Consider the following 24,271-nt stretch of genomic DNA (forward strand, 5'->3'; position numbering starts at 1 on the left):
CCCCTTGGGGCTTACGAGAGAAGAATGAAGTTCTGGCTTCTGACAACCAGAGGGGCTTTTCTGTTGGAGGCAGGAGAACTGTGAATGGGGTGCCCATTTGGGGCGCCTCAGAAGGAGCAGGTGGCCTCCCGGGCCCAGGCAGCCCCCCTCCCAGTGCACGGGCCCCTTTCAGTGCTGTCCCCGTCCTTCCGAGCATGCTCCCTGCGCCTTGCCACCCCCCAGCTCTGTGCCCTGCGGCCGGCCTGGCTGCTCCTCCTCAAGGCCCCAGCCCACAGCAGCGCCAAGCGCTCATAGCCGCCAGGCCAGTGGTTCTCAGCCTCGGCTGCACATTAGAAGCACCTGGGAATCTTTTTAAAATCCTGATTTCTGGGCCTCATCCTCCGGAAATTCTGTTTCTTTGTTGCTAATGTTGTGGCCCCACCCCATAACAAGGAAACAGAATTTCTGGAGGATGAGGTCCAGAAATCAGGATTTTAAAAAGATTCCCAGGTGCTTCTAATTAATGTGCGGCCAAGGTTGAGAGCCACTGTGCCAGGCACTCCGTGCTTCCCCGGTGCGTTTATTTAACCTTCACAGCAATCCTGTGCACTGAACACTAGCAAAATGCCCATGTTTCATGCAGAAGCTACAGCACAGAGAGGCTGAGACGCTTGCCAAGGTCGCACAGCGCGCCGTGCTGTCAGCCACGTGCTGTGCTGCCCGCTCCAGGGCCTCCTCCAGACGCCGCCTTGCTGGCCTCTGCGTCCTCTGTGGCAGCGCCACTGGGTGGAAGACTTGTGGACCTGGACCCGCTGCGCACACTGTGCTGCCCGAAGGGCAGACTGAGCAGTGGCCATGGCAGACCGCGGTGACCGCTGCGGAGTCCCGTTCCCAGCCAGAGAGGGGAGGCCACCGGCCAGGGGAGGCTGCCCGGTGCCAGCAGGAACTCCAGACGCGCCCAGAGCAGGCCTGCCAGCAGAAGTGGGGCCCAAACTGGAAGCTTGCTGAGTCCACACCACAGCTTCCATTTCACATTAGAGCGAGGGGTTCCCGCAGTTCTGTCCTTTCATTACTTTTAAGAAGTTCTTGTTTTGCCCCAAACGAGTGAAGGGTGGAGTGGCAGGTTCATCCCGGTTAAACGGGAGCCCCAGCCGGCACTCATGCGGCTCACGGGCTGGCGGCTGCTGCCCTCCCATCCGACTTTTCCAGATACCACCTACCCTGCATGTGCCTACCCCCCCACACACCTACCCTGCATGTGCCTACCCCCCACACACACCTACCCTGCAGGTGCCTACCCCCCACACACACCACCCTGCATGTGCCTACCCCCCACACACACCTACCCTGCAGGTACCTACCCCCCACACACACCTACCCTGCAGGTACCTACCCCCCACACACACCTACCCTGCATGTGCCTACCCCCCACACACACCTACCCTGCATGTGCCTACCGCCCCACACACCTACCCTGCATGTGCCTAACCCCCACACACACCTACCCTGCATGTGCCTACCCCCCACACACACCTACCCTGCATGTGCCTACCGCCCCACACACCTACCCTGCATGTGCCTACCCCCCACACACACCTACCCTGCATGTGCCTACCCCCCACACACACCTACCCTGCATGTGCCTACCGCCCCACACACCTACCCTGCATGTGCCTAACCCCACACACACCTACCCTGCATGTGCCTACCCCACACACACCACCCTGCATGTGCCTACCCCACACACACCACCCTGCATGTGCCTACCCCACACACACCTACCCTGCATGTGCCTACCCCCCACACACACCTACCCTGCATGTGCCTACCGCCCCACACACCTACCCTGCATGTGCCTACCCCCCACACACACCTACCCTGCATGTGCCTACCCCCCACACACACCTACCCTGCATGTGCCTACCGCCCCACACACCTACCCTGCATGTGCCTAACCCCCACACACACCTACCCTGCATGTGCCTACCCCACACACACCACCCTGCATGTGCCTACCCCACACACACCACCCTGCATGTGCCTACCCCCCCCACACACCTACCCTGCAGGTACCTACCCCCCACACACACCTACCCTGCAGGTACCTACCCCCCACACACACCTACCCTGCATGTGCCTACCCCCCCCACACACCTACCCTGCATGTGCCTACCCCACACACACCACCCTGCATGTGCCTACCCCACACACACGCCTACACCACGCACACACCTACCCCACACACACGCCTACCCCCCACACACGCCTACACCACGCACACACCTACCCCCCACACACACCTACCTCACACACACCTACCAAACACACACACCTACCCCTCACACACACCTACCTCACACACACCTACCCCCCACACACACCTACCCCTCACACACACCTACCTCACACACACCTACCCCACACACACACCTACCTCACACACACCTACCCCACACACACACCTACCCCTCACACACACCTACCTCACACACACCTACCCCACACACACACCTACCCCACACATACGCCTACCCCCCACACACGCCTACACCACGCACACACCTACCCCACGCACACCTACCCCACACACACACCTACCCTGCATGTGCCCACCCCACACACACACCTACCCTGCATGTGCCCACCCCACACACACCACCCTGCATGTGCCTACCCAACACACACGCCTACACCACGCACACACCTACCCCACACACACGCCTACCCCACACACACACCTACCCCACACACACACCTACCTCACACACACCTACCCCCCCCACACACCTACCCCTCACACACACCTACCTCACACACACCTACCCCCCACACACACCTACCCCTCACACACACCTACCTCACACACACCTACCCCCCACACACACCTACCTCACACACACCTACCCCACACACACACCTACCCCTCACACACACCTACCTCACACACACCTACCCCACACACACACCTACCCCACACATACGCCTACCCCACACACACGCCTACACCACGCACACACCTACCCCACGCACACCTACCCCACACACACACCTACCCTGCATGTGCCCACCCCACACACACACCTACCCTGCATGTGCCTACCCCACACACACGCCTACACCACGCACACACCTACCCCCCACACACGCCTACCCCACACACACGCCTACACCACGCACACACCTACCCCCCACACACGCCTACCCCACACACACGCCTACACCACGCACACACCTACCCCACACACACCTACCTCACACACACCTACCCCTCACACACACCTACCTCACACACACCTACCCCCCACACACACCTACCCCACACACACGCCTACACCACGCACACACCTACCCCACGCACACCTACCCCACACACACACCTACCCTGCATGTGCCCACCCCACACACACACCTACCCTGCATGTGCCTACCCCACACACACCACCCTGCATGTGCCTACCCCACACACACGCCTACACCACGCACACACCTACCCCACACACACACCTACCTCACACACACCTACCCCCACACACACCTACCCCTCACACACACCTACCTCACACACACCTACCCCACACACACACCTACCCCACACATACGCCTACCCCACACACAAGCCTACACCACGCACACACCTACCCCACGCACACCTACCCCACACACACACCTACCCTGCATGTGCCCACCCCACACACACACCTACCCTGCATGTGCCTACCCCACACACACCACCCTGCATGTGCCTACCCCACACACATGCCTACACCACGCACACGCCTACCCCACACACACGCCTACCCCACACACACGCCTACCCCACACACACGCCTACACCACGCACACGCCTACCCCACACACACGCCTACCCCCCACACACGCCTACCCCACACACACGCCTACACCACGCACACACCTACCCCACACACACACCTACCTCACACACACCTACCCCACACACACACCTACCCCCCACACACACCTACCCCATGCACACACCTACCCCACACACACCTACCCCGCACACACACCTACCCTGCATGTGCCCACCCCCCACACACACCTACCCTGCATGTGCCTACCCCACACACACCTCCTACCCTGCATGTGCCTACCCCACACACACACCTACCCCACGCACACACCTACCCTGCATGTGCCTACCCCACACACACACCTACCCCACACACACACCTACCCCACACACACACCTACCCCACGCACACACCTCCCCTGCATGTGCCTACCCCACACACACACCTACCCCACACACACACCTACCCCACGCACACACCTACCCTGCATGTGCCTACCCCCCACACACACCTACCCTGCATGTGCCTACCCCACACACACACCTACCCCCCCATACACCTACCCCGCACACACGCCTACCCCACGCACACGCCTACCCCACACACACGCCTACCCCACGCACACACCTATCACACACACACCTACCCTACACACACCTACCCCACTCACACGCCTACCCCACACACACGCCTACCCCCCACACACACCTACCCCACTCACACGCCTACCCCACGCACACGCCTACCCCACACACACGCCTACCCCACACACACACCTACCCCACTCACACGCCTACCCCACACACACGCTTACACCACGCACACGCCTACCCCACGCTGTACTTCTCCCTCCCCTGTTCCCAGCCCACTGAGGTGGAAGAACCCCCGAGACCAAGGGCGCCTCTGGCCTTGTCTTCTCATCTCCGAGAGCTCTGGGTGCAGCTGGCCAGGCAGCACGGGCACCGGGGCCGGGGCCCCCAGCAGTGCTCCCACTCCATGGGTTCCAAGGTGAGGACGGAGAATATTTGTATAGTTTTTGGATTTTCCCTCCCAGTTTGTTTCCTGACCAAACGGTCAAACACCAAGCTCCCCAGGACACGAGTGGCCTCCTGGCAATGGGACGGGCCCTCTCCGCAGCCCTGGTCTCCTGTGTGCAGCCATGAGGGCGTGCATTTGTGGAAGTAGGTTCAGGGGAGTCTGAGACGGACGGCCTAGGAGGGAATGCGGACAGGAAATTCCCACCCTGAGCGGAGCCAGTGTTGGCCGTGGGGCCTCAAATGTGAACTTGGCATAATCGTACTCAGAGCTGCGACCAGGGCTTTCGCAGTGACTCCTGTGTCCTGGGCCTGAGGAGCGCATCACCGGCTCCCACCAGGTGCTTCTCATGAAGCCGCCGCTGTTGCTCTCAGCAGCTGGGGGGAGGTAGGCGTGGCTATGAGAAACCGGCGCCCAGAGACATGGCCCAGGACGTAGCTGTGCCCACTGCAGCGTGGGACCGCCTTCCGGGCCCCTGCAGCCTGGCAGCCGGCTGCGGGGGGTGTGGTTACCTGGCAGGCCCTTCCGCTCCTGGTTCTGGAGGCTGAAGCTCTGCCAGCGGTACTGCGGGGCCGGGGAGCCCTCCTTCGACTGGCAGGTCAGCTGGACGTCCTTCCCAATCACCGTGTCGCCCAGGATGCTGCAGTCCGGCTTGGAGGGTGGCACTGTGCAGGGAGGGCCGAGAGGAGGCGTGAGTGGGCGGGGCTTGGCGACAGCCACCTGCCTCCCACCCGCGCACTCACGCCTGCCGTCGTGTTTGCTCCCAGGCAGAGATTCACAGCCAGGAGGTGAGAGGCAAGCGCTCGAGGTCAGCCCAGCACAGCCCCTCCCCAGCGGCCTGTCCCCATCGCAGAGAGCACGCACAGTGCGAAGCGTCCCCGTGGCCAGTCCCCTCTGTCCCCTCTGTCCCAGCAGCCCTTACACCCGCTGCGGGGACCCCGGAGACCTCAGATCTCAGTTGGCTGGTGTCCGCTCTCAGACAGGACGCAGATGCCACCTGAATACTTATTGCGGGCAGAGCGATGGGCAAGCGGAGCCGGGACACAATGGGCTGGAGGCCGCTGCAGGGCCTGCGCCTCCCACGGAGGACACCAGGGGGCGCCAGAGGCCGGGAGGCACCCGGCCCGATCCCATGGGCACCGGGCAGGTGTCCCGGGCAAGGCGGCCTCCTTGGGTGACCAGGGCCTCCTGCCTCGTCCAGCCTGGGTGGGTGGCGCCACATAATTAATGCCCTTGTGGGTCAGAACTAGCCCCACGGGAGAGCCATTTGGAAAGAAAACTTTATTATTTATTTATTTATTTTTAATATATTTTATTGATTTTTTACAGAGAGGAAGGGAGAGGGATAGAGAGTTAGAAACATCGATGAGAGAGAAACATTGATTAGCTGCCTCCTGCACATCTCCTACTGGGGATGTGCCCGCAACCCAGGTACATGCCCTTGACCGGAATCGAACCTGGGACCTTTCAGTCCGCAGGCCGATGCTCTATCCACTGAGCCAAACCGGTTTCAGCAAAAACTTTATTTTTAAGAGAAACTGCTGAGTTTCTTGACATAAAGTACAATATGATCTCTCTCACGCTTTTTTTTAAAGCAAAAATGGGTTTCACCGAGTCCCATAACCTCAGATTAAGGGTGTCCTTAAAGTTAACTAAAATGCAGCGGCCTTGGTGGGGGGGGGGGGGGGGGCGGCGCTGCCTCCCCAGCCAGCCCCAGCGGGAGGGCCCGAGGTGCTTAAAGGGCCACGGGAGACAGAACTGGGCAAAGACCAAAGACCGGGTGGGAAGAGAGGGGCTCAGCTGGGGAACCGGGGCAATGGGAGGATGGGGGGTGGGGAGCAGAAGAGAGACTGGGGGAAAACGCTCATTTTCTTGGCTTGGTAATCTCTCTCTCTCTCTCTCTCTCTCTCTCTCTCTCTCTCTCTGACATGCGGAGAAGCGTGGAGGGTCTGTCAGCGCCCCATTTGCTGCTGGTGGGGCGTGTGGGAGGGGAGACAGCCCTCCATTCAGGGCTGTGCTGTTTGACTCACTGCAAAGCTTCAGAAAGCCAGGCAGCCACTGCATGCAACGAACAACCCCCACCCCCACCCCCCGAGTGGTGTAAAGGGAGGAACTAAAGGGGAAACGGGGCCGTGGTGGTCAGACTCAGACGGGCGCTGCCTTGCGGGTGGGCCGTGCCGGGCTGGGCACAGCACAGGTGTCGCCACAGGCTTCCCGCGGCTCTGGCTTGGCGCCGGCGCTGCCTGCTCTGGGCCTTGCCTACAGAGGGAGGTCCTAGTGTAGACGATGGTGCAGCTTCCCTCACAACGTGGACTCCACTCACGTTATTTGTAGGGAGAGAATGGGGTCTTGGGGCGCATTTGAAAGGCAGACGACCTGGCGGCTGTGTTGTTAGTAAGTTGGGTGTGAAAAAGGGGAGAGGGCTGCCCTGGCGGGTGGCCCAGGTGGTTGGAGCGTCATCCATGCACCAAAGGTGGCAGGTTGATTCCCGGTCGGGCACATGCCCAGGGTCGGTTCCATCCCTGGTCGGGGCTCATGCGAGGGGCAACCAATCGATGTTTCTCTTTTATATCAATGTCTGTCTGTCTGTCTGTCTCTCTCCCCCCTCCCCTTTCTCTCTGAAAATCAGTGAATATATCCTTGGGTGAGGATTTTAAGAAGAGGAGAGGTGTCCAGGAAGAGGCGTGATCAGAGCATGGACAGGATCCCGCTGAGCCCCAGGGGACACTCCCAATGGGCCGTGTCCTCTGCCCTGCGGAGTGGCCACCCTTCTGGAAACTAGAATGTTCTGCAGCTCCAAGGGAGGCGCAGTGCCTGCCTGAGGCCCGCGGACAACGGAGGAGTCCCAGCTCTGGGTCAGGCACTGCTGCTACCAGGCACCCCCTGCAGGCACCCCCTCCAGGCACCTGTCCTCCAGGCACCTGTCCTCCTGGCACCTGTCCTCCTGGCACCCCCTCCAGGCACCTGTCCTCCTGGCACCTGTCCTCCATGTACCCGCTCCAGGCACCTGTCCTCCTGGCACCTGTCCTCCAGGCACCTGTTCTCCATGTACCCCCTCCTGGCACCTGTCCTCCATGTACCCCCTCCAGGCACCTGTCCTCCATGTACCCCCTCCAGGCACCTGTCCTCCATGTACCCCCTCCTGGCACCTGTCCTCCATGTACCCCCTCCTGGCACCTGTCCTCCATGTACCCCCTCCTGGCACCTGTCCTCCATGTACCCCCTCCTGGCACCTGTCCTCCATGTACCCCCTCCAGGCACCTGTCCTCCATGTACCCCCTCCTGGCACCTGTCCTCCATGTACCCCCTCCTGGCACCTGTCCTCCATGTACCCCCTCCAGGCACCTGTCCTCCATGTACCCCCTCCAGGCACCTGTCCTCCTGGCACCCGTCCTCCAGGCACTTGTCCTCCATGTACCCCCTCCAGGCACCTGTCCTCCATGTACCCCCTCCAGGCACCTGTCCTCCCTGCACCTGTCCTCCATGTACCCCCTCCTGGCACCTGTCCTCTAGGCACCTGTCCTCCTGGCACCTGTCCTCCTGGCACCCCTGCCCACCTGCTGCCTACCACAGGAAGGGGGGCACTCACCCAGGACCAGGAGGCGGACTCGGGCCTTGGAGGTGCCGTCCAGGTCATTGAGCAGCGAGACCGAGCACTCGTAGGTGCCGTTGTCGTCCATGGTCAGCTGGTTGATGATGATGGAGGCGTCGGACTCCTCGGCATTGCCCGACAGCTTGACACGGTTCTCATAAAGTTTACCGTAGTTGTATTCTTTGGTCGAAAATGTCCAGGCGAGCACCCTTTCCTGGAGGAAGGAGAGATGCCGCCTGGCCCTCACCCTAAGGCTTCGGCGCGGCCCTTCCTCCCACGGTGCCGCCGACCCCGAGGCCCCGCCGCCCGCAGCACCGACGCCACCCTCAGACCAAGCAGCTCTCCTCTGTGGCACCAGCTCCCAGCATCTTCCTAAGTTTAGTGACAACATTGAAGGGCTGGGCAGGGGGGCGTGAGGGTAAATGGGGTTTCCCCAGATCCCGCCTCGCTCTCACCCCGCAGGTGAGCCCACTGTCTGTTCCTGCGCCCCGTCAGCCAGCGCCCATTGAGCGCCTGCCACAGGCCAGCACCGTGCGGGCAGCGCCCTTGGCTCCCGGCCACTTCGTGTACTTGGTTCTTGCCTTTGGAGTTTATTTCTTCACCAATTTACTCATCGCTTATCAAACGGAGCCTGGAGCGGACTGAGGTCGGTTCCGCCCGCCCGCCCGTGACGCCCTCTCTCGGGGACACTCACCGAGTGGCTCCACAGCAGCTTGTCCCACTGGATGAATCCTTTCCGCTCGAGGACGGAGGTGCGGTAGGTGCAGGGGAGGGTGACGCTCCGGCCTCGGGCAGCCCGCAGGACTTCCCCCGGCGTCTCCACTGAGATGGCGGTGACGGTCACCCAGACTGCGGGACGGTGGGGTGGGGGCAGGTGAGGGCGCGGGCAGGCCCCGTGGCGCCCTCCCCCCGCGGCCGCAGCCCACACACGGCATGGGCCCCTCCCGCAGCACACGGCCCGCCTGCCTGCCAGCCTCGGCCCCTGCCTCCTGCCCATCCACCTCCCAGGTCAGACGCGTTTATCCCCGCACCTGCGACTCCACATCAACACACGGCTTCTCCAGGGCTGGAGGAAGTGGCACAGCACTGAGTTAAATGGTTTAAACGGAGTCCCCCTGTCCCTAAATGCATGACCCCCAGCAGTCCCTCGGGCACTCGGGCCTGCGTTCTCACTGGGCTGGAATGTTCGCTTTGCTGAGAACGGGGGCTGCCCCGTAACCCGCGCCCATCGCTGTGAGTTGTCCTGCGTGTGCTCTGTCCTGCTGGCTCGCTTCCACCGTCCGGCCCACAGCCTGTTCCTGAAGACGCCCTCGGTTATAAAGACGAAGTCGCTCGAGAACCAGCCCAGCACCCTGGGCGAGCGCTGGGGAAGGACTATAATCCCTGGGGTGCAGGGATCGTGGTGACAGGGAGTTGAAAGCATTTCGTGTTGGTAGACCGTGAGGGGAAAGGCGGAAGTGAACGGAGGGGAAAGAGCTCATGAGCCAAGGGGAGCTCTCTGAGCGGAGTCAGATGCTATTGTAAACCCGGGGGGCGTCTGTGGGTGGGTCCTGGCCCCAGGCACCCTGCCATGTTCCGTAACCCCCACTGGGAATGAACCCCGGGTTTAAGGATGTCAGGCCCCAGCACCCCACACAGCCGGACCCCTGGCTCTCACACCGTGGGCCTCACGGCTCGGGGCTCCCATGGCTGTCCCCCAGTCCCCTCCCACCTCCTGGAACAAGCCGGGTCCTCCCACCTCTGGGCCCAGTGTTGTAGCTCTGGGCCCCGGGTTCCTCTTCTGTGGGATCTTTGTATGCCTACTCCGTGGAGGAGCCCCAAGTGGAACAGCTAACCTGTGATTAGAAAACTAAGACGGGGAGGAATTCTAGAAATTTCTAGAGCCTTCCAACCACCTTCTTTCCACTTCCTTGCCCAGGTCTGTTGGGCACCTTCCTCCCAGTTGCCCTGGATCTCCCCCCGCCCAGTAGTTGCCTCCCTAGAGCTGTGTCCTTCACGCCCCAGAATATCCCTCCCTCCTCCTCACCCCTCTGTGCTCCTCAAGTGTGAGCTCCCCACGCATCCGCCATCCACCGATGTGCTGACTCACCCCAGGGGCTAAGCCAGGGGTGGGCAAACTTTTTGACTCGAGGGCCACAATGGGTTCTTAAACTGGACCGGAGGGCCGGAACAAAAGCATGGATGGAGTGTTTGTGTGAACTAATATAAATTCAAAGTAAACATCATTCCATAAAAGGGTACGGTCTTTTTTTTTTTTTAGTTTTATTCATTTCAAACAGGCCGGATCCGGCCCTCGGGCTGTAGTTTGCCCACGGCTGGGCTAAGCACTAATAGTTCAGTGACAAGCTAGCCTTCCTGGGGGGTGGGGGGGGGACATGTTGGAAGAGCAGGTGCTTCACCTGCCAGGAGGGCGGCACTCTCCTGCGCTGAGGCCCTTGGCGGAGAAGGAAATGCCCAAACTCTCCCAGGCAGGGTCGTGCCACCTGCCACCCGTGAGCACCTGCTCCGAGAACTGCTGCCATGAGGAGTTATCTCGCCCGCGGGAGGGCGGCCCAGAACACATGCTGGAGCCCAGCTGCCGGGGTGGCACCTCACCCTGACTTACCAGCTGTGTAACCAGGGCAACTTAACGAACCTCTCTGTGCCTCAGTTTCCTCCTCTATAAAATGAGGAGCCCTGGCCAGGTAGCTCAGTGGGTTAGAGAGTCTTCCTGCTACGCCAAGGTTGGGGGTTCAATCCCCAGTCAGGACACATATGAGAAGCAGCCAATGAATGCATTGATATGTGGGAGAAAAAAAATCAGTGTTTCTCTCTCTCTCTCTCAAAATCAATAAATAAACACATTTACAATGAGGACAGTGCTCTCTAACTCCAGGTTGTTGTGAGGGTTGAACGACAATACATTTAGCGTGCACACCCTTTCCCCAGCACATACGCAGGTACCAGCGATGTTATCGTGTCTTTTCCTCTGCTGAGCTGTGTTGCTCCATCGTCATATCCCCGGGGCACAGCCAAGTGCACCCACATCGGACCTGCTCTAGCAAATGAATGAGGTACAGAGCAGCCAAGCTTTCAACATGGGTAGGATTCACAGCCCAGACACTTGGTTGCAGACTCTATCCCACAGATCACGAGAAAATGCAAAAAAAAAAAAAAAAAAAAAATCAAGTAAAGAAGCCCCTCCCCTCCGGGGGAGGCCAAGTCTGCAAAGTGCCCCAGACCAGTGGTCGGCAAACTCACTAGTCAACAGAGCCAAACATCAACAGGACGACGATTGAAATTTCCTTTGAGAGTCAAATTTTTTAAACTTAAACTATATAGGTAGGTACATTGTTATGAACTTAATTAGGGTCCTCCTAAGGCTTAGGAAGAGCCACACTCAAGGGGCCAAAGAGCCGCATGTGGTTCGCGAGCCGCAGTTTGCTGACCACGGCCCCAGACGAAGCCGGGCTGTCCTTTAGCCTCCCTAAGGGGCGGGGCCGGAGACCGGCGAAGCCACGGTGATGCTTGTAAATCATCACGGTTTGTTAAGAAGATGAACTGTCTCTTGAGAGCTCCCGGGAAGCAACACACCCGAGGCGGGAAATGAAGTGAGTGATGGACTGGCTGCTGGAGGCCACACAGTAAACGTGGGGGCCCTGGGGGCACTGGCAGTACTGCCTCCACTTAGGACAGCCATCTGCTCCCACAGACGGACGGACGAGGAGGAGCTGGTGCGAGGCCAGAGGCCGCCGCCTGCCCGGGGCTGGGCCCGCACTGTGTTGAGAAAGTGCGGGTCTTTGGAGGGGCCCTGCATGCTGGCGGGTGGGTTTTTCCTGCCCCCTCTTACGAATGGCTTCCAACTGGCACTGAAGGGAGATGGGGAGTTAGAAATCGATGAATGTTCGTTGAACTTTTGTTCAACATGGATCTTAGGAATCTGCAAATGCCAATCACGTCACTGGTTTTCCCCAGTGGCCCCAGTTTAGTGCAGGCGCTGGGTGTTGCCGCGGGCCTGCTCACGGCCGCCTCCTCTGGGAACCCACTGGGAACCCCCAGCCCTCACTGCACTGGCTTGTATGTGATTTATTTCTGTGAGTGTAGTTGGCATTCGGTATCGCATTAGTTTCAAGTGCACAGTATAGGGATTCGGAATGCACATGCCTTACGACGTGATAGCCACACCCCGTCCAGTACCCACCTGTCACCCTGCAGAGCTGTGACAGTGTCATCACCACAAGCCCGTCACCTTTCACCCAGCTCCCCGCGCCCTCCCGCCGGCCACCACCAGTTTAATCTCTGATTCCGTGAGTGTTTTTGTTTGTTTGGGGTTTTTGTGTTTATTAGATTTCACATGTAAGTGAAATCATGCGTATTTGTCTTCCTCTGTCTGACTTGTTTCACTTAGAAATGCCCTCCAGGTCCATCCGTGCTGCCACCAATGGCAGTTTCCTCCTTTCCCGTGGCTGAGGGTCTGTACACGCCTCCTTCAGCACTCCTCTCTGCGGGCTCCTGTGCGGCTCCCGCCTCCTGCCGCGGTGAATATGCTGCCGTGAGCGTAGGGGGGCAGGTGGCTTTCGAGCTAGTGTTTCCGTTTTCTTTGCTGGCTTTCAGGGCCACCTCAGGCAGGTGACTGTCCCACGCACACTCTTCCTGTGTGGATGAGGGTGGGTGGGTGCAGGCCTCCTCCCCTCACCAGGGCTCCTTCCCACCCCAACGCGTCTCCACGGAGCTGAGGGCTCAGACGACCTCGCTGAGTGAGCGGTTCGTGGCACAGTCCTGCCCAGACGGGTCGGAGGCCACGGCCAGCCGGCACCTACTGGAGCCTAATTACGCGTTCAATGCCGGTGGTGAAGGCAGGGGTGGGGACCCTTTTCTCTGTCAGGGGCCTTTTGGATATTTATAACACCATTCCATACAGAATTAGCAACTTAAAAACTAGCCTGCTTATATCTGGTCAAACGTTTAATTAATTCACCACTAGGGCCTGGGCGGGGCCAGGCCCAATGACTTTTCGGGCCTCATTCAGCTCATGGGCCGGACGTTCCCCACCCCTGTGCTGGGAGTGAAGAGTGGCAGAGGGCAGGTGTGGGACCAGGACTGGACAGGAAAGGCCGCCCGAGGGGCCGGGCCTTGAAACAGCCCCAGGGATCCCGTTCCAAGGTGGACATGTGCACACCAGGGACCGGACCAGGCGTGAGCCTGTCTGCACAGCCGCACCGCTTCCCGCCACCGCAGAGAGAGCGGGTTCTAGGAGAACACAGACCCGCACGCAGGGCGGTCACAGGGCAATTTGGGGGTTTTGTGCATTTTTAGTTCCCAAACGTCCTGCAACAGGCACGTGCGCTCCTGGAACCATCTCGCCGGCTCCGGTTTGTAAGTCACCCAGGCAGCGCGGCACCGGGAGGACCTGGCCTGTCGCAGGGCACAGCCAGCTGGAGCCAGGGAGCCCCATCATGCCTCTCGCGGGGGTCTCTCTGGTCCCCGCTGGGGCAGAAGATGAAGAGACCTGAGCGGGGTCCCAGGGCAGGAGCTCCCAGGGGGAGAGACAACAGAGGAGAGCAGATGGAAAGACCCAGCCTGGGCAGGGGAGGGGCGGGAGCGGGCGGCCTGCCCCGCCTGCTTGTCCCCAGTGAACTTTGTAGCAATCCCAGGTCCTGCTGGTGTTTATGGCCGCCTGACTCACAGGCAGACAATGCAGCTCAGGGCACTGGGTGGCCGAGGGGAGGGAGGCCGGCAGGAAGGAGGGGGGTTCTGGAGTGACAGTTGGTGCCCTGGGCGGGCAGGAGGAGATAAAACCCAAGTAACGCCAAGGCCAGGGGCAGCATCACTCTACCTCCCAGCCCAATAGCTCTGCCCTTCGGGGCTCACCACCACTGTGTCCAAACAGCACACTGTTCCATCCATGCCCTTTGAGGCAGATCCTGCCACCTGGCCCCTGGCCCCTGCAGTCACACCGCTGCAGTGCGGCCAGCTGGGGGCCCCGCCCTGCCCCCACTTGTTTTCTGTCCGGTGCCCCAGGTCCGGTCCCCACGGCACTCTGACTCCAGTGGGGAGTCAAACTGACCCCCCTGAGCCTGTGACCAACAGGAGCCGGGCACTCAGAGTGGCCAAGTGGAAGGCATTTAGGGGCAGGTCCCCTGCTGGGGGGCGGGGGTGGGCGGGGAGTGCTCTAACGAAGACCCCAAGGGAGGGGATTCTAGAACAGCAGGGCCAGCCTGCAAGTCTGGAACTTAGAAAGCTGGTTCCCGCCAGAACCCATTGTGGATCAGCACCCACTGGTTCGGTGCATTTGTTTAGATGAGGGGAGAAAAAACCACATTCCTCACCTGGAGCATTTGAGGGTGATGGATTCCTTTACTTGTCTATGTAAAGCAGCATTTCCCCAAGTTTTTCTCACTTCTGCTTCAAGGAGGGTTCCTCTAGTTCCAGGGCTGTGGGTCGTGTGTGTGTGTGTGTGTGTGTGTGTGTGTGTGTGTGTGTGTGTGTGTTGTCAGGTCTTCAAAGACTTCCGGGCCTTGGGCAGCACTGTTCAGGGACGTTTTGCCTGGGGGGTTCCTCTCTCTGAATCTCTTTTCCTGCCGCTGGGACTGTCGCCACGCCCAGTCCTCATGGGGTCTGAGGACCCAGAAATCCCTGGAGTACTGGGCTCAGGTTGGAGTGTTTCCTCTAGCAGCCTCTGGGGGTGACAGCTCCGGGCTCCGCCCCAGTCATCCTGACTCTGGGCGCAGGTCTGCCAGATGAGCGCCCTCCGGCGATGAGGAGCCAAACTCTAGTTATTTTCTGTAAGGTACACCTGCCCGCACTGATAATGAGGCATTTATTGAATGCTCCTGGTGCCAGGCACTCTTCCTAGATCTCTACACCTACGAACTCTGAATATCGGCAGCACCTCCAGGAGGAACAGCGAGCATCTGCCCATTTCACAGGTTCGGAAGTGGAGGTGTATGGAGGTGAGCTTTGCCCACACTAAAGTGAGTGAAGGAAGAGGGTGGCTGGGCCCGTGGGAGGCCTGGGGGGCCTGGGAGGAAGAAGTGATTGTCGCTGACGTTAGAACCGTCAGGCCCACGGCTGGTCACCGTCAGTGTTGTTTTTAAAGTCTCTAAATGCACTGCCTTCTGTTTCGTCCCCCATGTTATCTGATGTGATACCTTCTCCCTCCCGCAGCCTGAGGCGCTGGGCCTGTTATCAGTGTGGAGTTGCTCTGCCCAGGACGTCAGCAAGATCTACGATATGCCTGGGCAAGTTCAGGTGCAGAACTCCGCCTCCTCCAGCAGCCCTCCCAACCTCCCTGCGCCTTCCTCGGGGTCCTCTCCTGAGGGTGGTGGAGGGCCCCCTGGCTGCTCTTCGGTTTGACCTTCGAAGGCATTCGTTGCTCACATGCAGGTGGCAATGGCTATTTCTCCCCCAAATGTTTTCACTCAGTGAACTGTCCTAGGACCCGAGGGGCCATCCAGCCTGGGCCCTCTGCCCAGGGCTCCAGCCCATCCTCTGGTGAGAAAGGCCAGGTGGTGGGCAGGGGTTCTGGCCTGGGCAGGGGAAGAGGGGGCAGAAACACACTTTATCTGAACACAAGCCCAAGAACAGGTTCCTCCTCATGGGGGGGGGGGGGGGGAGGGGGCAAACGGACCCTCCAGGCAACGCAGGGCTAGGGCCACTTTCCATTCTACGCTGGGTGAGCATTTTGTTTTGAGATCATTTCCTAAGCAAATCAACTTTCTTTTCATTCAGGCATGGGTTGCAGCAGATGGGGGAGGGGAAGCTGGCATCGCTTCCTCTGAGCCCCCGCCCATTCCCACCTGGGTCTGCCAGCTGAGCCTCACTCCTTCGGTGCCCGCACAAAGTGTGTCCAGTAAGGAGCTGTCTGCGTGAAGGCGTGGCCCAGGCCCCGTAACCTGGTGACCAGGCCCCTCGGGCCCCAGTCAGATGGACCACCTGGCAAGCCTGGGCTTGAGCGAATCGGTTTTTTCCAGATCTATCTCCAAGCTCGACCCAGCCCTTCCCCAGAACCAGGCCGCCCTCCAGGAGTGGAGAGGTGGGGAAGGTGGGAGCCTGGGGGCCTGGGAGGATGGTCTGGGCATGGCTGGCAGGTTCTGGGGCTTCCTGTACAAGCTGATTATTTTTGTTGTTGACTTTTAGAGAGAGTGGAAGGAAGGGGGAGAAACAGAGACAGTAACATCGATGTGGGAGAGACACATCAATTGATTGCCTCCTGCACTTTCCCTGAATGTCAAGCCTGCAGTTGAGGTCCGTGCCCTTAACTAGAACCAAACTCGGGACCCTTCAGTCTGAGCCAAACCAGCCAGGCACACAGCTGAAAGGTGAGCTCTGCCTCGTCCAGCCTCCTTGGCTCCAGGCCTAGGGCTTAGGACTCTGTGCTTCCTGCTATGACCCTCTGCGTCCCTCCTTTCTTCCCAGCTCCCTGGAGCCTGCAATCGCTTCTACATTGCAGGCTGATGAGATTTCTCAGTGTTGCCAAATACACTGCGTGAAATCTACTCCTAAAATTCCCAGCCCCATCTCTCACATTCCCTTCCCATTCCCATTCCCGCCAGGCCCAGGACCCTAACGCCAAGCCTTCCTCCATCCTAACTCTAGGGATGCCACGGTCTCACACAGCGATGTGGCTGGGACGCAGCTGCATGGCCACAGCTGTCTGATTCCTATTTTGTGGGGCCCCGTCTTCTGAGCTCCGGGTGAGCAGAGAATCAGAGGCTGAGGAGCTGGGGCCTTGGGAAGGGCCTGTCTCGCCTTTGTTTGTCGTTCTTGTTGAAGGGTTGGGTCTTCTTTTGCTCTGGGAATGATATTGGGTCAGTTGAATTGTCTTTCTGCCTCAGTTTCCCTATATGTGGTGCAGATGTTAAAACTCTTCACATTGACTTTTTCTCTGGTTTTAAGGAAAAGGTTAAAATCTCAAGTAGTGAACATGTCTAAATCCATAGATCCTGGATTTTCCAGGACAAACTCAATTTCAAACACTTTGTCCCAAAGGTCAGATCCTGTGTCCCACCCTCTATTCTGATCTGAGATCAGAAAATACGGTGTTTGAGAATTTGCGAATTCTTCGTTTTAGAAAAGGGCTGGGATCCTATTTACTAATATGCGAATGATAAAGCATTCTGATTATGGGTTCTGGACCGGAACCCGCCACCTGAACAACAGAACGTGTCATTCTGCCCAGCAGGGCCTCCCCGGGGAGACTCGCCCACCTGGGCACTGGGGGGGAAGGGCCTACTCACCCCCACAGAGCACCCACAGCACAGGCCGCGTCGTCCCCGCCATGTCCTGCTGCCTCGTCGCCTCAAGCCCAGCCGGGAACCGGCAGCACCCAGCCAGGTGTGGGCTGACTCCTGAGAGCTGGCCCCGAGGTGCACTGAGGGCTCCTCTTCCTGGTCCCCCAGCTCAGCCTGGCCCGCACACCCCGCCCCTCACCTCGACTGGCAGGCAAGCTCACCTGTGGGGCTGGACTTGTGCTCCACCTCCTCCACCAAAGGCCCCAACGGGAACCTGCCCGCCTTCTCCTTGAACTCTCTTCCTGCCTTTTCACCTCTTGACAGGTGTACAAAGTCCTGGGCTTCTCCTATGATGGACAGGAAATTGCCGCCTCGTCATAAAAAGGGAAATGATCTCAGAGGAGAGTCTGAACCAATTAAGAAGGGCGTTGCCCACAGTCTGCACCACCCCAAGGCCCAACATGACCCTGTCACTCCCTCCCCACCCATAAGCCCAGCCCACACTAGACACGTCATGAGGAGACGGGAAGTCTGTCTCCTCAGAGGGCGGACCGCCTGGTGGAGGAGATAGACAGGACGCAAGTAGTCAGAGAACACGCCTCAGAGAACCATGGCCACCTGGTCTCAGGTGCGGGAACTGTCCCGGGTCCCCTGGCCCTGGACCCCCTCAGTCCCAAGCAAGCTGGGAGGGCAGGTCATTGCTTCAAGAGTAAGAGTCCTGTGGGGCATGGCCTGGGGTAGCACAGGACAGGAAAGGGGCAGGGGAGGGGCTCCTCTTTAGACGGGTGGTCAGAGCCGAAAGGGAGACGGGCCTTGGGATTTTCTGAATTACAAATGCTGAGCGTCTCAGAGAGCTTAAAGGGGACTCCGCGGGCAGGAGCTGGTCTCTGGTCCACTTCAGGGGTCCAGTGTCACCCCTGCAGGTTCAGGTGGTGACCAAGGGCACAGAGAAGACCAAGGCCCTCAGTCCTCTCCTCCTGAGAGGTCCCCTCTTTGTCCGGTGCCTCTCATTGTGTTAGCGTCTGTCTTTCCTCCCCCACTGCCCTCTACACCATCCGCTCTCCCCCCGCCCCCCGTAGTCACTGTGAACCTGGCCCGCCTGATGCCACCCTGCAGTCCCTCCCTGCCCCTTCTTGCCCTGTTCCCGCTGTGAATAAAAATAATATCAACGGAACCACTTTAAATGGCCCTCGAGCTGCTGTCCCAGAGGAACTGCTGTGCACATCCTATGCCTCGAATATTTAGAATATTAAAACAGGGCAAAATAACCTTTGCACTGGGCCTAGGGCAGCCATGGGCAAACTACAGCCCTCGGCCAGGAAATGAATAAAACTAAAATAAAAAAAGACCGTACCCTTTTATGTAATGATGTTTACTTTGAATTTATATTAGTTCACACAAACACTCCATCCATGCTTTTGTTCCGGCCCTCCGGTCCAGTTTAAGAACCCATTGTGGCCCCCGAGTCAAAAAGTTTGCCCACCCCTGGCTTAGGGCAACCTTGTGTCCCGAAGAACTGTTTGCAAAGATAACAAGGAGGCGGGCTTCTGCCTGAACCCACGCTTCCCGGATCGCTATTCATGTTGATCTCAAATAAATGCTTGTTGCCTCTCACTCTGAGATGTCTTTTTATTTTTGAGTTAACATACCCTTGCTTCACTTAGTAATTCATCTTAGGAGGATTCCCTAGGGCAGTGGTCGGCAAATTGCGGCTCTCGAGCCACATGCGGCTCTTTGGCCCCTTGAGTGTGGCCACGAAGTTTCAATCTCACTGTACGTGCACGCCCACACGTGGTATTTTGTGGAAGAGCCACACTCAAGGGGCCAAAGTTTGCCGACCACTGCCCTAGGGAATCCATTCATTTAAAAAGATAATTATTTAAAACTACCATGTGTCAGGTGTGTGAGGTTCCAGGCGGGAGTGGGGGCACAAGAGAATGTCCTGAATGACAAATAGCACTGAGCTCTCCCTCTGCCCCATGCCAGTGCCAGCAGACATTTTATTTCACATTTATCCATCTGAATATGTATGCAATTTGGGCACTCAAAGGGAAGTGGCGTGGGAAAGTAAGTCTGCTCCCCATCCTGTCCCCGGTCACCTGGCTCCACTTTGTAGGGCAGCTGCGGTCATTGGGTTCTCCCAGCTCTTTTGTGTATACACTGAGTGGCCAGATTATTATTACCACCTGATGTTTGTAGGCAAATTAGCGATAATTTCGCTCTGAAGTTGCTATAGGGCCAGACCATTATAAATAGGGAAGCAGGTTATTTACCACAACAGTAGAAGTGATTTTTTTCTGAAGATGTGGGTAAACAACATGATTTAACAGACTTTGAACGTAGGAGATTATATATATACTAGGGGCCCGGTGCACGAAATTTGTGCACTGGGTGTGGGGCGGGGGGAGTGTCCCTCAGCCCAGCCTTCCCCCTCTCACATACTGTGAGCCCTCAGGCGTTGACCCCCATCACCCTCCAATCACAGGATCAGCCCCTTGCCCAGGCCTGACGCCTCTGCTAGAGGTGTCAGGCCTGGGCAGGGGACCCTCATTTCCCCCCATCACTGGTTCTGCCCCCAGCCCAGGCCTGATGCCTCTGGCCCAGGCGTCAGGCCTGGGCAGGGGACCCCCAGACCCCTCTGATTGCTGGCTCTGCCCCTTGCGCAGCCCTGATGCCTCGGCCAGAGGCGTAGACCCCCATCACCCTCTGATCGCCTGATCGGCCCCTTGCCCAGGCCTGACACCTCTGCCTGAGGTGTCAGGCTTGGACAGGGGACCCCCATCTCCCCCCCGATCACTGGCTCTGACCCCCGCCCAGGCCTGAGGCCTCTGGCCCAGGAATCACGTCTGGGCAGGGGACTCCCATCTCCCTCTGATTGCTTGCTCCACCCTCCGCCCAAGCCTGACGCCTCTGATCCAGGCTTCAGGCCTGGGCAAGGGGACCATCATATCCCTCCAATCCCCGGCTCCGCCCCCCACCCAGGCCTGATGCCTCTGGCCCAGGCATCAGGCCTGGGCAGGGGACCCCCAGCCCCCCGCCCAGGCCTGATGCCTCGGCCAGAGGAGTTGACCCTCATCACCCTCCGATCACCAATCACCGGATCGGCCCCTTGACCAGGCCTCAGGCCTCCGGCAGAGGTGTCAGGCCTGGGCAGGGGATCCCCAGCTCCCCGCGGTTGCAGGCTCCGCCCCTGCCCAGGCCTAATGCCTCTGGCCTAGGCATCCGGCCTGGGCAGCGGGGACCCGCAGTGGCAGCGGGCGGCGCCGCGATCGAGCGGGCTCCGCCCCTGCCCCTGCAGGACGCCTCTGGCTGAGGCGTCCGGCTCGGGCAGTGGGGACCCGCAGCTGCAGCGGCCCAGCGATCGTGGGCTCCACTTTAGGCCCAGGCAAGGGACCCCTAGCTCCCGGGACTGCAAGCTTGACCGTGCCCAGCTCCCATCGCTGGCTCCACCCCTACTTCCTGCTATCACTGGCCAGGGCGGCAAAGGCGCCTGATTCTCCGATCATGGCTGGGGGGCAGGGCAAAGGCGGCCCCAGGGCCGCCTTTGCCCTGCCCCCCACCTCTTAGCTCCCCTCTGGGTTTCCGATCACTGTCAGTGGCAGGGGGCTTCTTCCTGCTTTCCCTTTCGCCTCCCTATATTGTGCCTACATATGCAAATTAGCAGCCATCTTTGTTGGCAGTTAATTTGCATATAGCCCTGATTAGCCAATGAAAAGGGTAGCGCCGTACGCCAATTACCATTTTTCTCTTTTATTTATATATATATATATATATACATACTGAGTGGCCAGATTATTATGACCACCTGACATTTGTAGGCAAATTAGCCATACACTGCATCGTATGGGATATGGAAGCTGAAGTCCTGGTCAAACACCTTTGCAGTTACCAAGATAAAATGTCTCCAATTCACACAGGAACATAAGGATTGGACAGTTGAGCATTGGAGAAAGTCATGTGGTCCTATGAATCACATTTCCAGTTGCATCTGCCATGCAGATGGCAGAGTGAGAAGTTGGTAGAAACAGCATGAAAGCATGCATCCACATGCATGAGTACAACCTTTTAAGCTGGTGGGGGCAGTGTTATGGTTTGGGGCATGTTTTCCTGGCATGATTTGGGCCCTTTAATTCGTGTGGAACAACGTCTGAATAGCACAACATACCTAAGTATCGTTGCTGATCAAGTTCATCCTATCAGAGAAAACAAAGATGGCGGCATAGGTAAACACCGGAAATTGCTGCCTCCCACAACCACTTCAAAAATACAACTAGAAGACAAAACGGACATCATCCAGAACCACAGGAAGGCTGGCTGAGTGGAAATTCTACAATTAGAAGGAAAGAGAAAAGCACACTGAGACTCAGAGGAGGTGCAGAAGTGCAGAGGTATGGAGGCGCACGTGGAAAGGGCTGGCAACTGAGGACGCGGCTGTCTTTTTGAATCGGGAAGGAGTCACAAGCCCCCGACTGCTCTGAACTCCAGTTCCGGGTGAGTCTCTGGGGACCCAGACTCATACGGAGAGAAACTGGATGGTCTGGCAGTGGGCAGAACTCGGAACTCAAGGGCAGCTTTCTCTCAAAGGTGCTTGCAGCGATTACTGGGACTCTGAGACGTGGGGCCCCTTAGGGCAGGGCTGAGGATCAGCCATAGCTGCTTGCTCCACCCTGTTGATTCCCTGAGACCCCGCCACACCCAAGCTGCGGCAGAGGCTTTTGCATATGAATGTCCTGGCCCTTTGCAATCTGAAAATTACCTAACAAACTGCAGCTGGGCCAGACAGACCCAGAACTTCCAAGAGAAGGCCCAAGGCCCCACAGCAGCTTGCACTGCTTCACAGCTGGGCCTCATTTGGGCACCTCCAAACCCCAAACAAGGAAGGGGAATCTGAAGTTCTCTTCATAGCTCCTGCCTGGTAGCCTCAGGCAGAGGCTAAATTAGCACCTCCTTAGATCCAAGAGCCAGTGTACCCAGTGGTCAGAGTGGGACCATCCAATTACAACTCCTCAGATCCATAAGGGACACACTCAGGGGGCAGACTCAGTGAGCACCAAAGCCCCACTAAAGCAAGTCTTGCCTCATACGGGTGTCTTCAGCACAGAAGTTCTCCCACTGTAGACACAGCTGATTCTCACAGCCAATTGGCCTGGAGGTCAGTTCCTCCCAGTGACACCTACAACAATAAAGGCTTAACTACAACAAGACTGTGCACAAAGCCCACAAAGGGGTCCACCAAGAGTGTCCACCTCAGGTAATTGGGGAGGCTGAGCCACTGGGCCCTATGGGACACCTAGCACACAAAGCCACTCTACCAACACAGGGAAGCATAAAAAATGTCGAGACAAAGAAACAGGTCACCAATGACAGAAATGGAGGAAAGCAAACTACTGGATATAGAGTTCAAAACCACACTTTAAAGGTTTTTCAAGAACTTTCTAGAAACCGCCGATAAATTTAGTAAGGTCCTCAAAAAATCTGGTGAGACCACCGATAAATGTAGTGAGACCCTCAAGAAATCTAGTGAGACCCTCGAGGTTATGAAAAAGGACCAACTAGAAATTAAGCATACACTGACTGAAATAAAGAATATTATACAGAATCCCAACAGCAGACTAGAGGATCGCAAGAATCAAGTCAAAGATTTGAAATACGAAGAAGCAAAAAACACCCAACTGGAAAAGCAAAATGAAAAAAGAATCCAAAAATATGAAGATAGTGTAAGGAGCCTCTGGGACAGCTTCAAGCGTACCAACATCAGAATTATAGGGGTGCCAGAAGAAGAGAGAGAGCAAGATATTGAAAACCTATTTGAAGAAATAATGACAGAAAACTTCCCTTACCTGGTGAAAGAAATAGACTTACAAGTCCAGGAAGGACAGAGAACTCCAAACAAAAGGAATCCAAAGAGGACCACACCAAGACACATCATAATTAAAATGCCAAGAGCAAAAGACAAAGAGAGAATCTTAAAAGCAGCAAGAGAAAGACAGTCAGTTACCTACAAGGGAGTACCCATACGACTGTCAGCTGATTTCTCAAAAGAAACTTTGCAGGCCAGAAGGGAGTGGCAAGAAATATTCAAAGTGATGAATACCAAGAACCTACAACCAAGATTACTTTATCCAGCAAAGCTATCATTCAGAATTGAAGGTCAGATAAAGAGCTTTACAGATAAGGAAAAACTAATGGAGTTCATCACCACCAAACCAGTATTATATGAAATGCTGAAAGGTATCCTTTAAGAAGAGGAAGAAGAAGAAAAAGGTAAAATACAAATTATGAAGAACAAATACACATCTATCAACAAGTGAATCTAAAAATCAAATGAATAAATAATCTGATGAACAGAATAAACTGGTGATTATAATAGAATCAGGGGCATAGAAAGGGAGTGGACTGACTATTCTTGTGGTGGAAAGGGGTGTGGGGGATGCAGGAAGAGACTGGACAAAAATCGTGCACCTATGGATGAGGACAATGGCGGGGGTGAGGACGGAAGGTGGGGTGGGAACCGGGTGGAGGGGAGCTATGGGGGGGAAAAAAGAGGAACAACTGTAATAATCTGAACAATAAAGATTTAATTTAAAAAATAAAATATAATGTTATGAAAAAAAAAGTTCATCCTATCATGTTGATGGCAT

General features: G+C 57.5%; 1 protein-coding gene across 1 annotated transcript in view; it reads right to left on the reverse strand.

Moving 5' to 3' along the window:
- The window catches only part of GPA33 (glycoprotein A33), a 41,381-nt gene that overhangs the window by 5,744 nt on the left and 11,366 nt on the right, over nucleotides 1-24,271 (reverse strand). The window contains exons 2-5 of the mRNA XM_036343807.1: nucleotides 17,852-18,001; nucleotides 9,113-9,267; nucleotides 8,416-8,632; nucleotides 5,339-5,491 (exon numbers count right to left, since the gene is read on the reverse strand). Coding sequence (XP_036199700.1) covers nucleotides 5,339-5,491; nucleotides 8,416-8,632; nucleotides 9,113-9,267; nucleotides 17,852-18,001 — 675 coding nt within the window. The remainder of the gene's footprint in view (nucleotides 1-5,338; nucleotides 5,492-8,415; nucleotides 8,633-9,112; nucleotides 9,268-17,851; nucleotides 18,002-24,271) is intronic.

This window comes from Myotis myotis, unplaced genomic scaffold (assembly GCF_014108235.1).
Source record: "Myotis myotis isolate mMyoMyo1 unplaced genomic scaffold, mMyoMyo1.p scaffold_m19_p_18, whole genome shotgun sequence".
NCBI lineage: Eukaryota > Metazoa > Chordata > Mammalia > Chiroptera > Vespertilionidae > Myotis > Myotis myotis.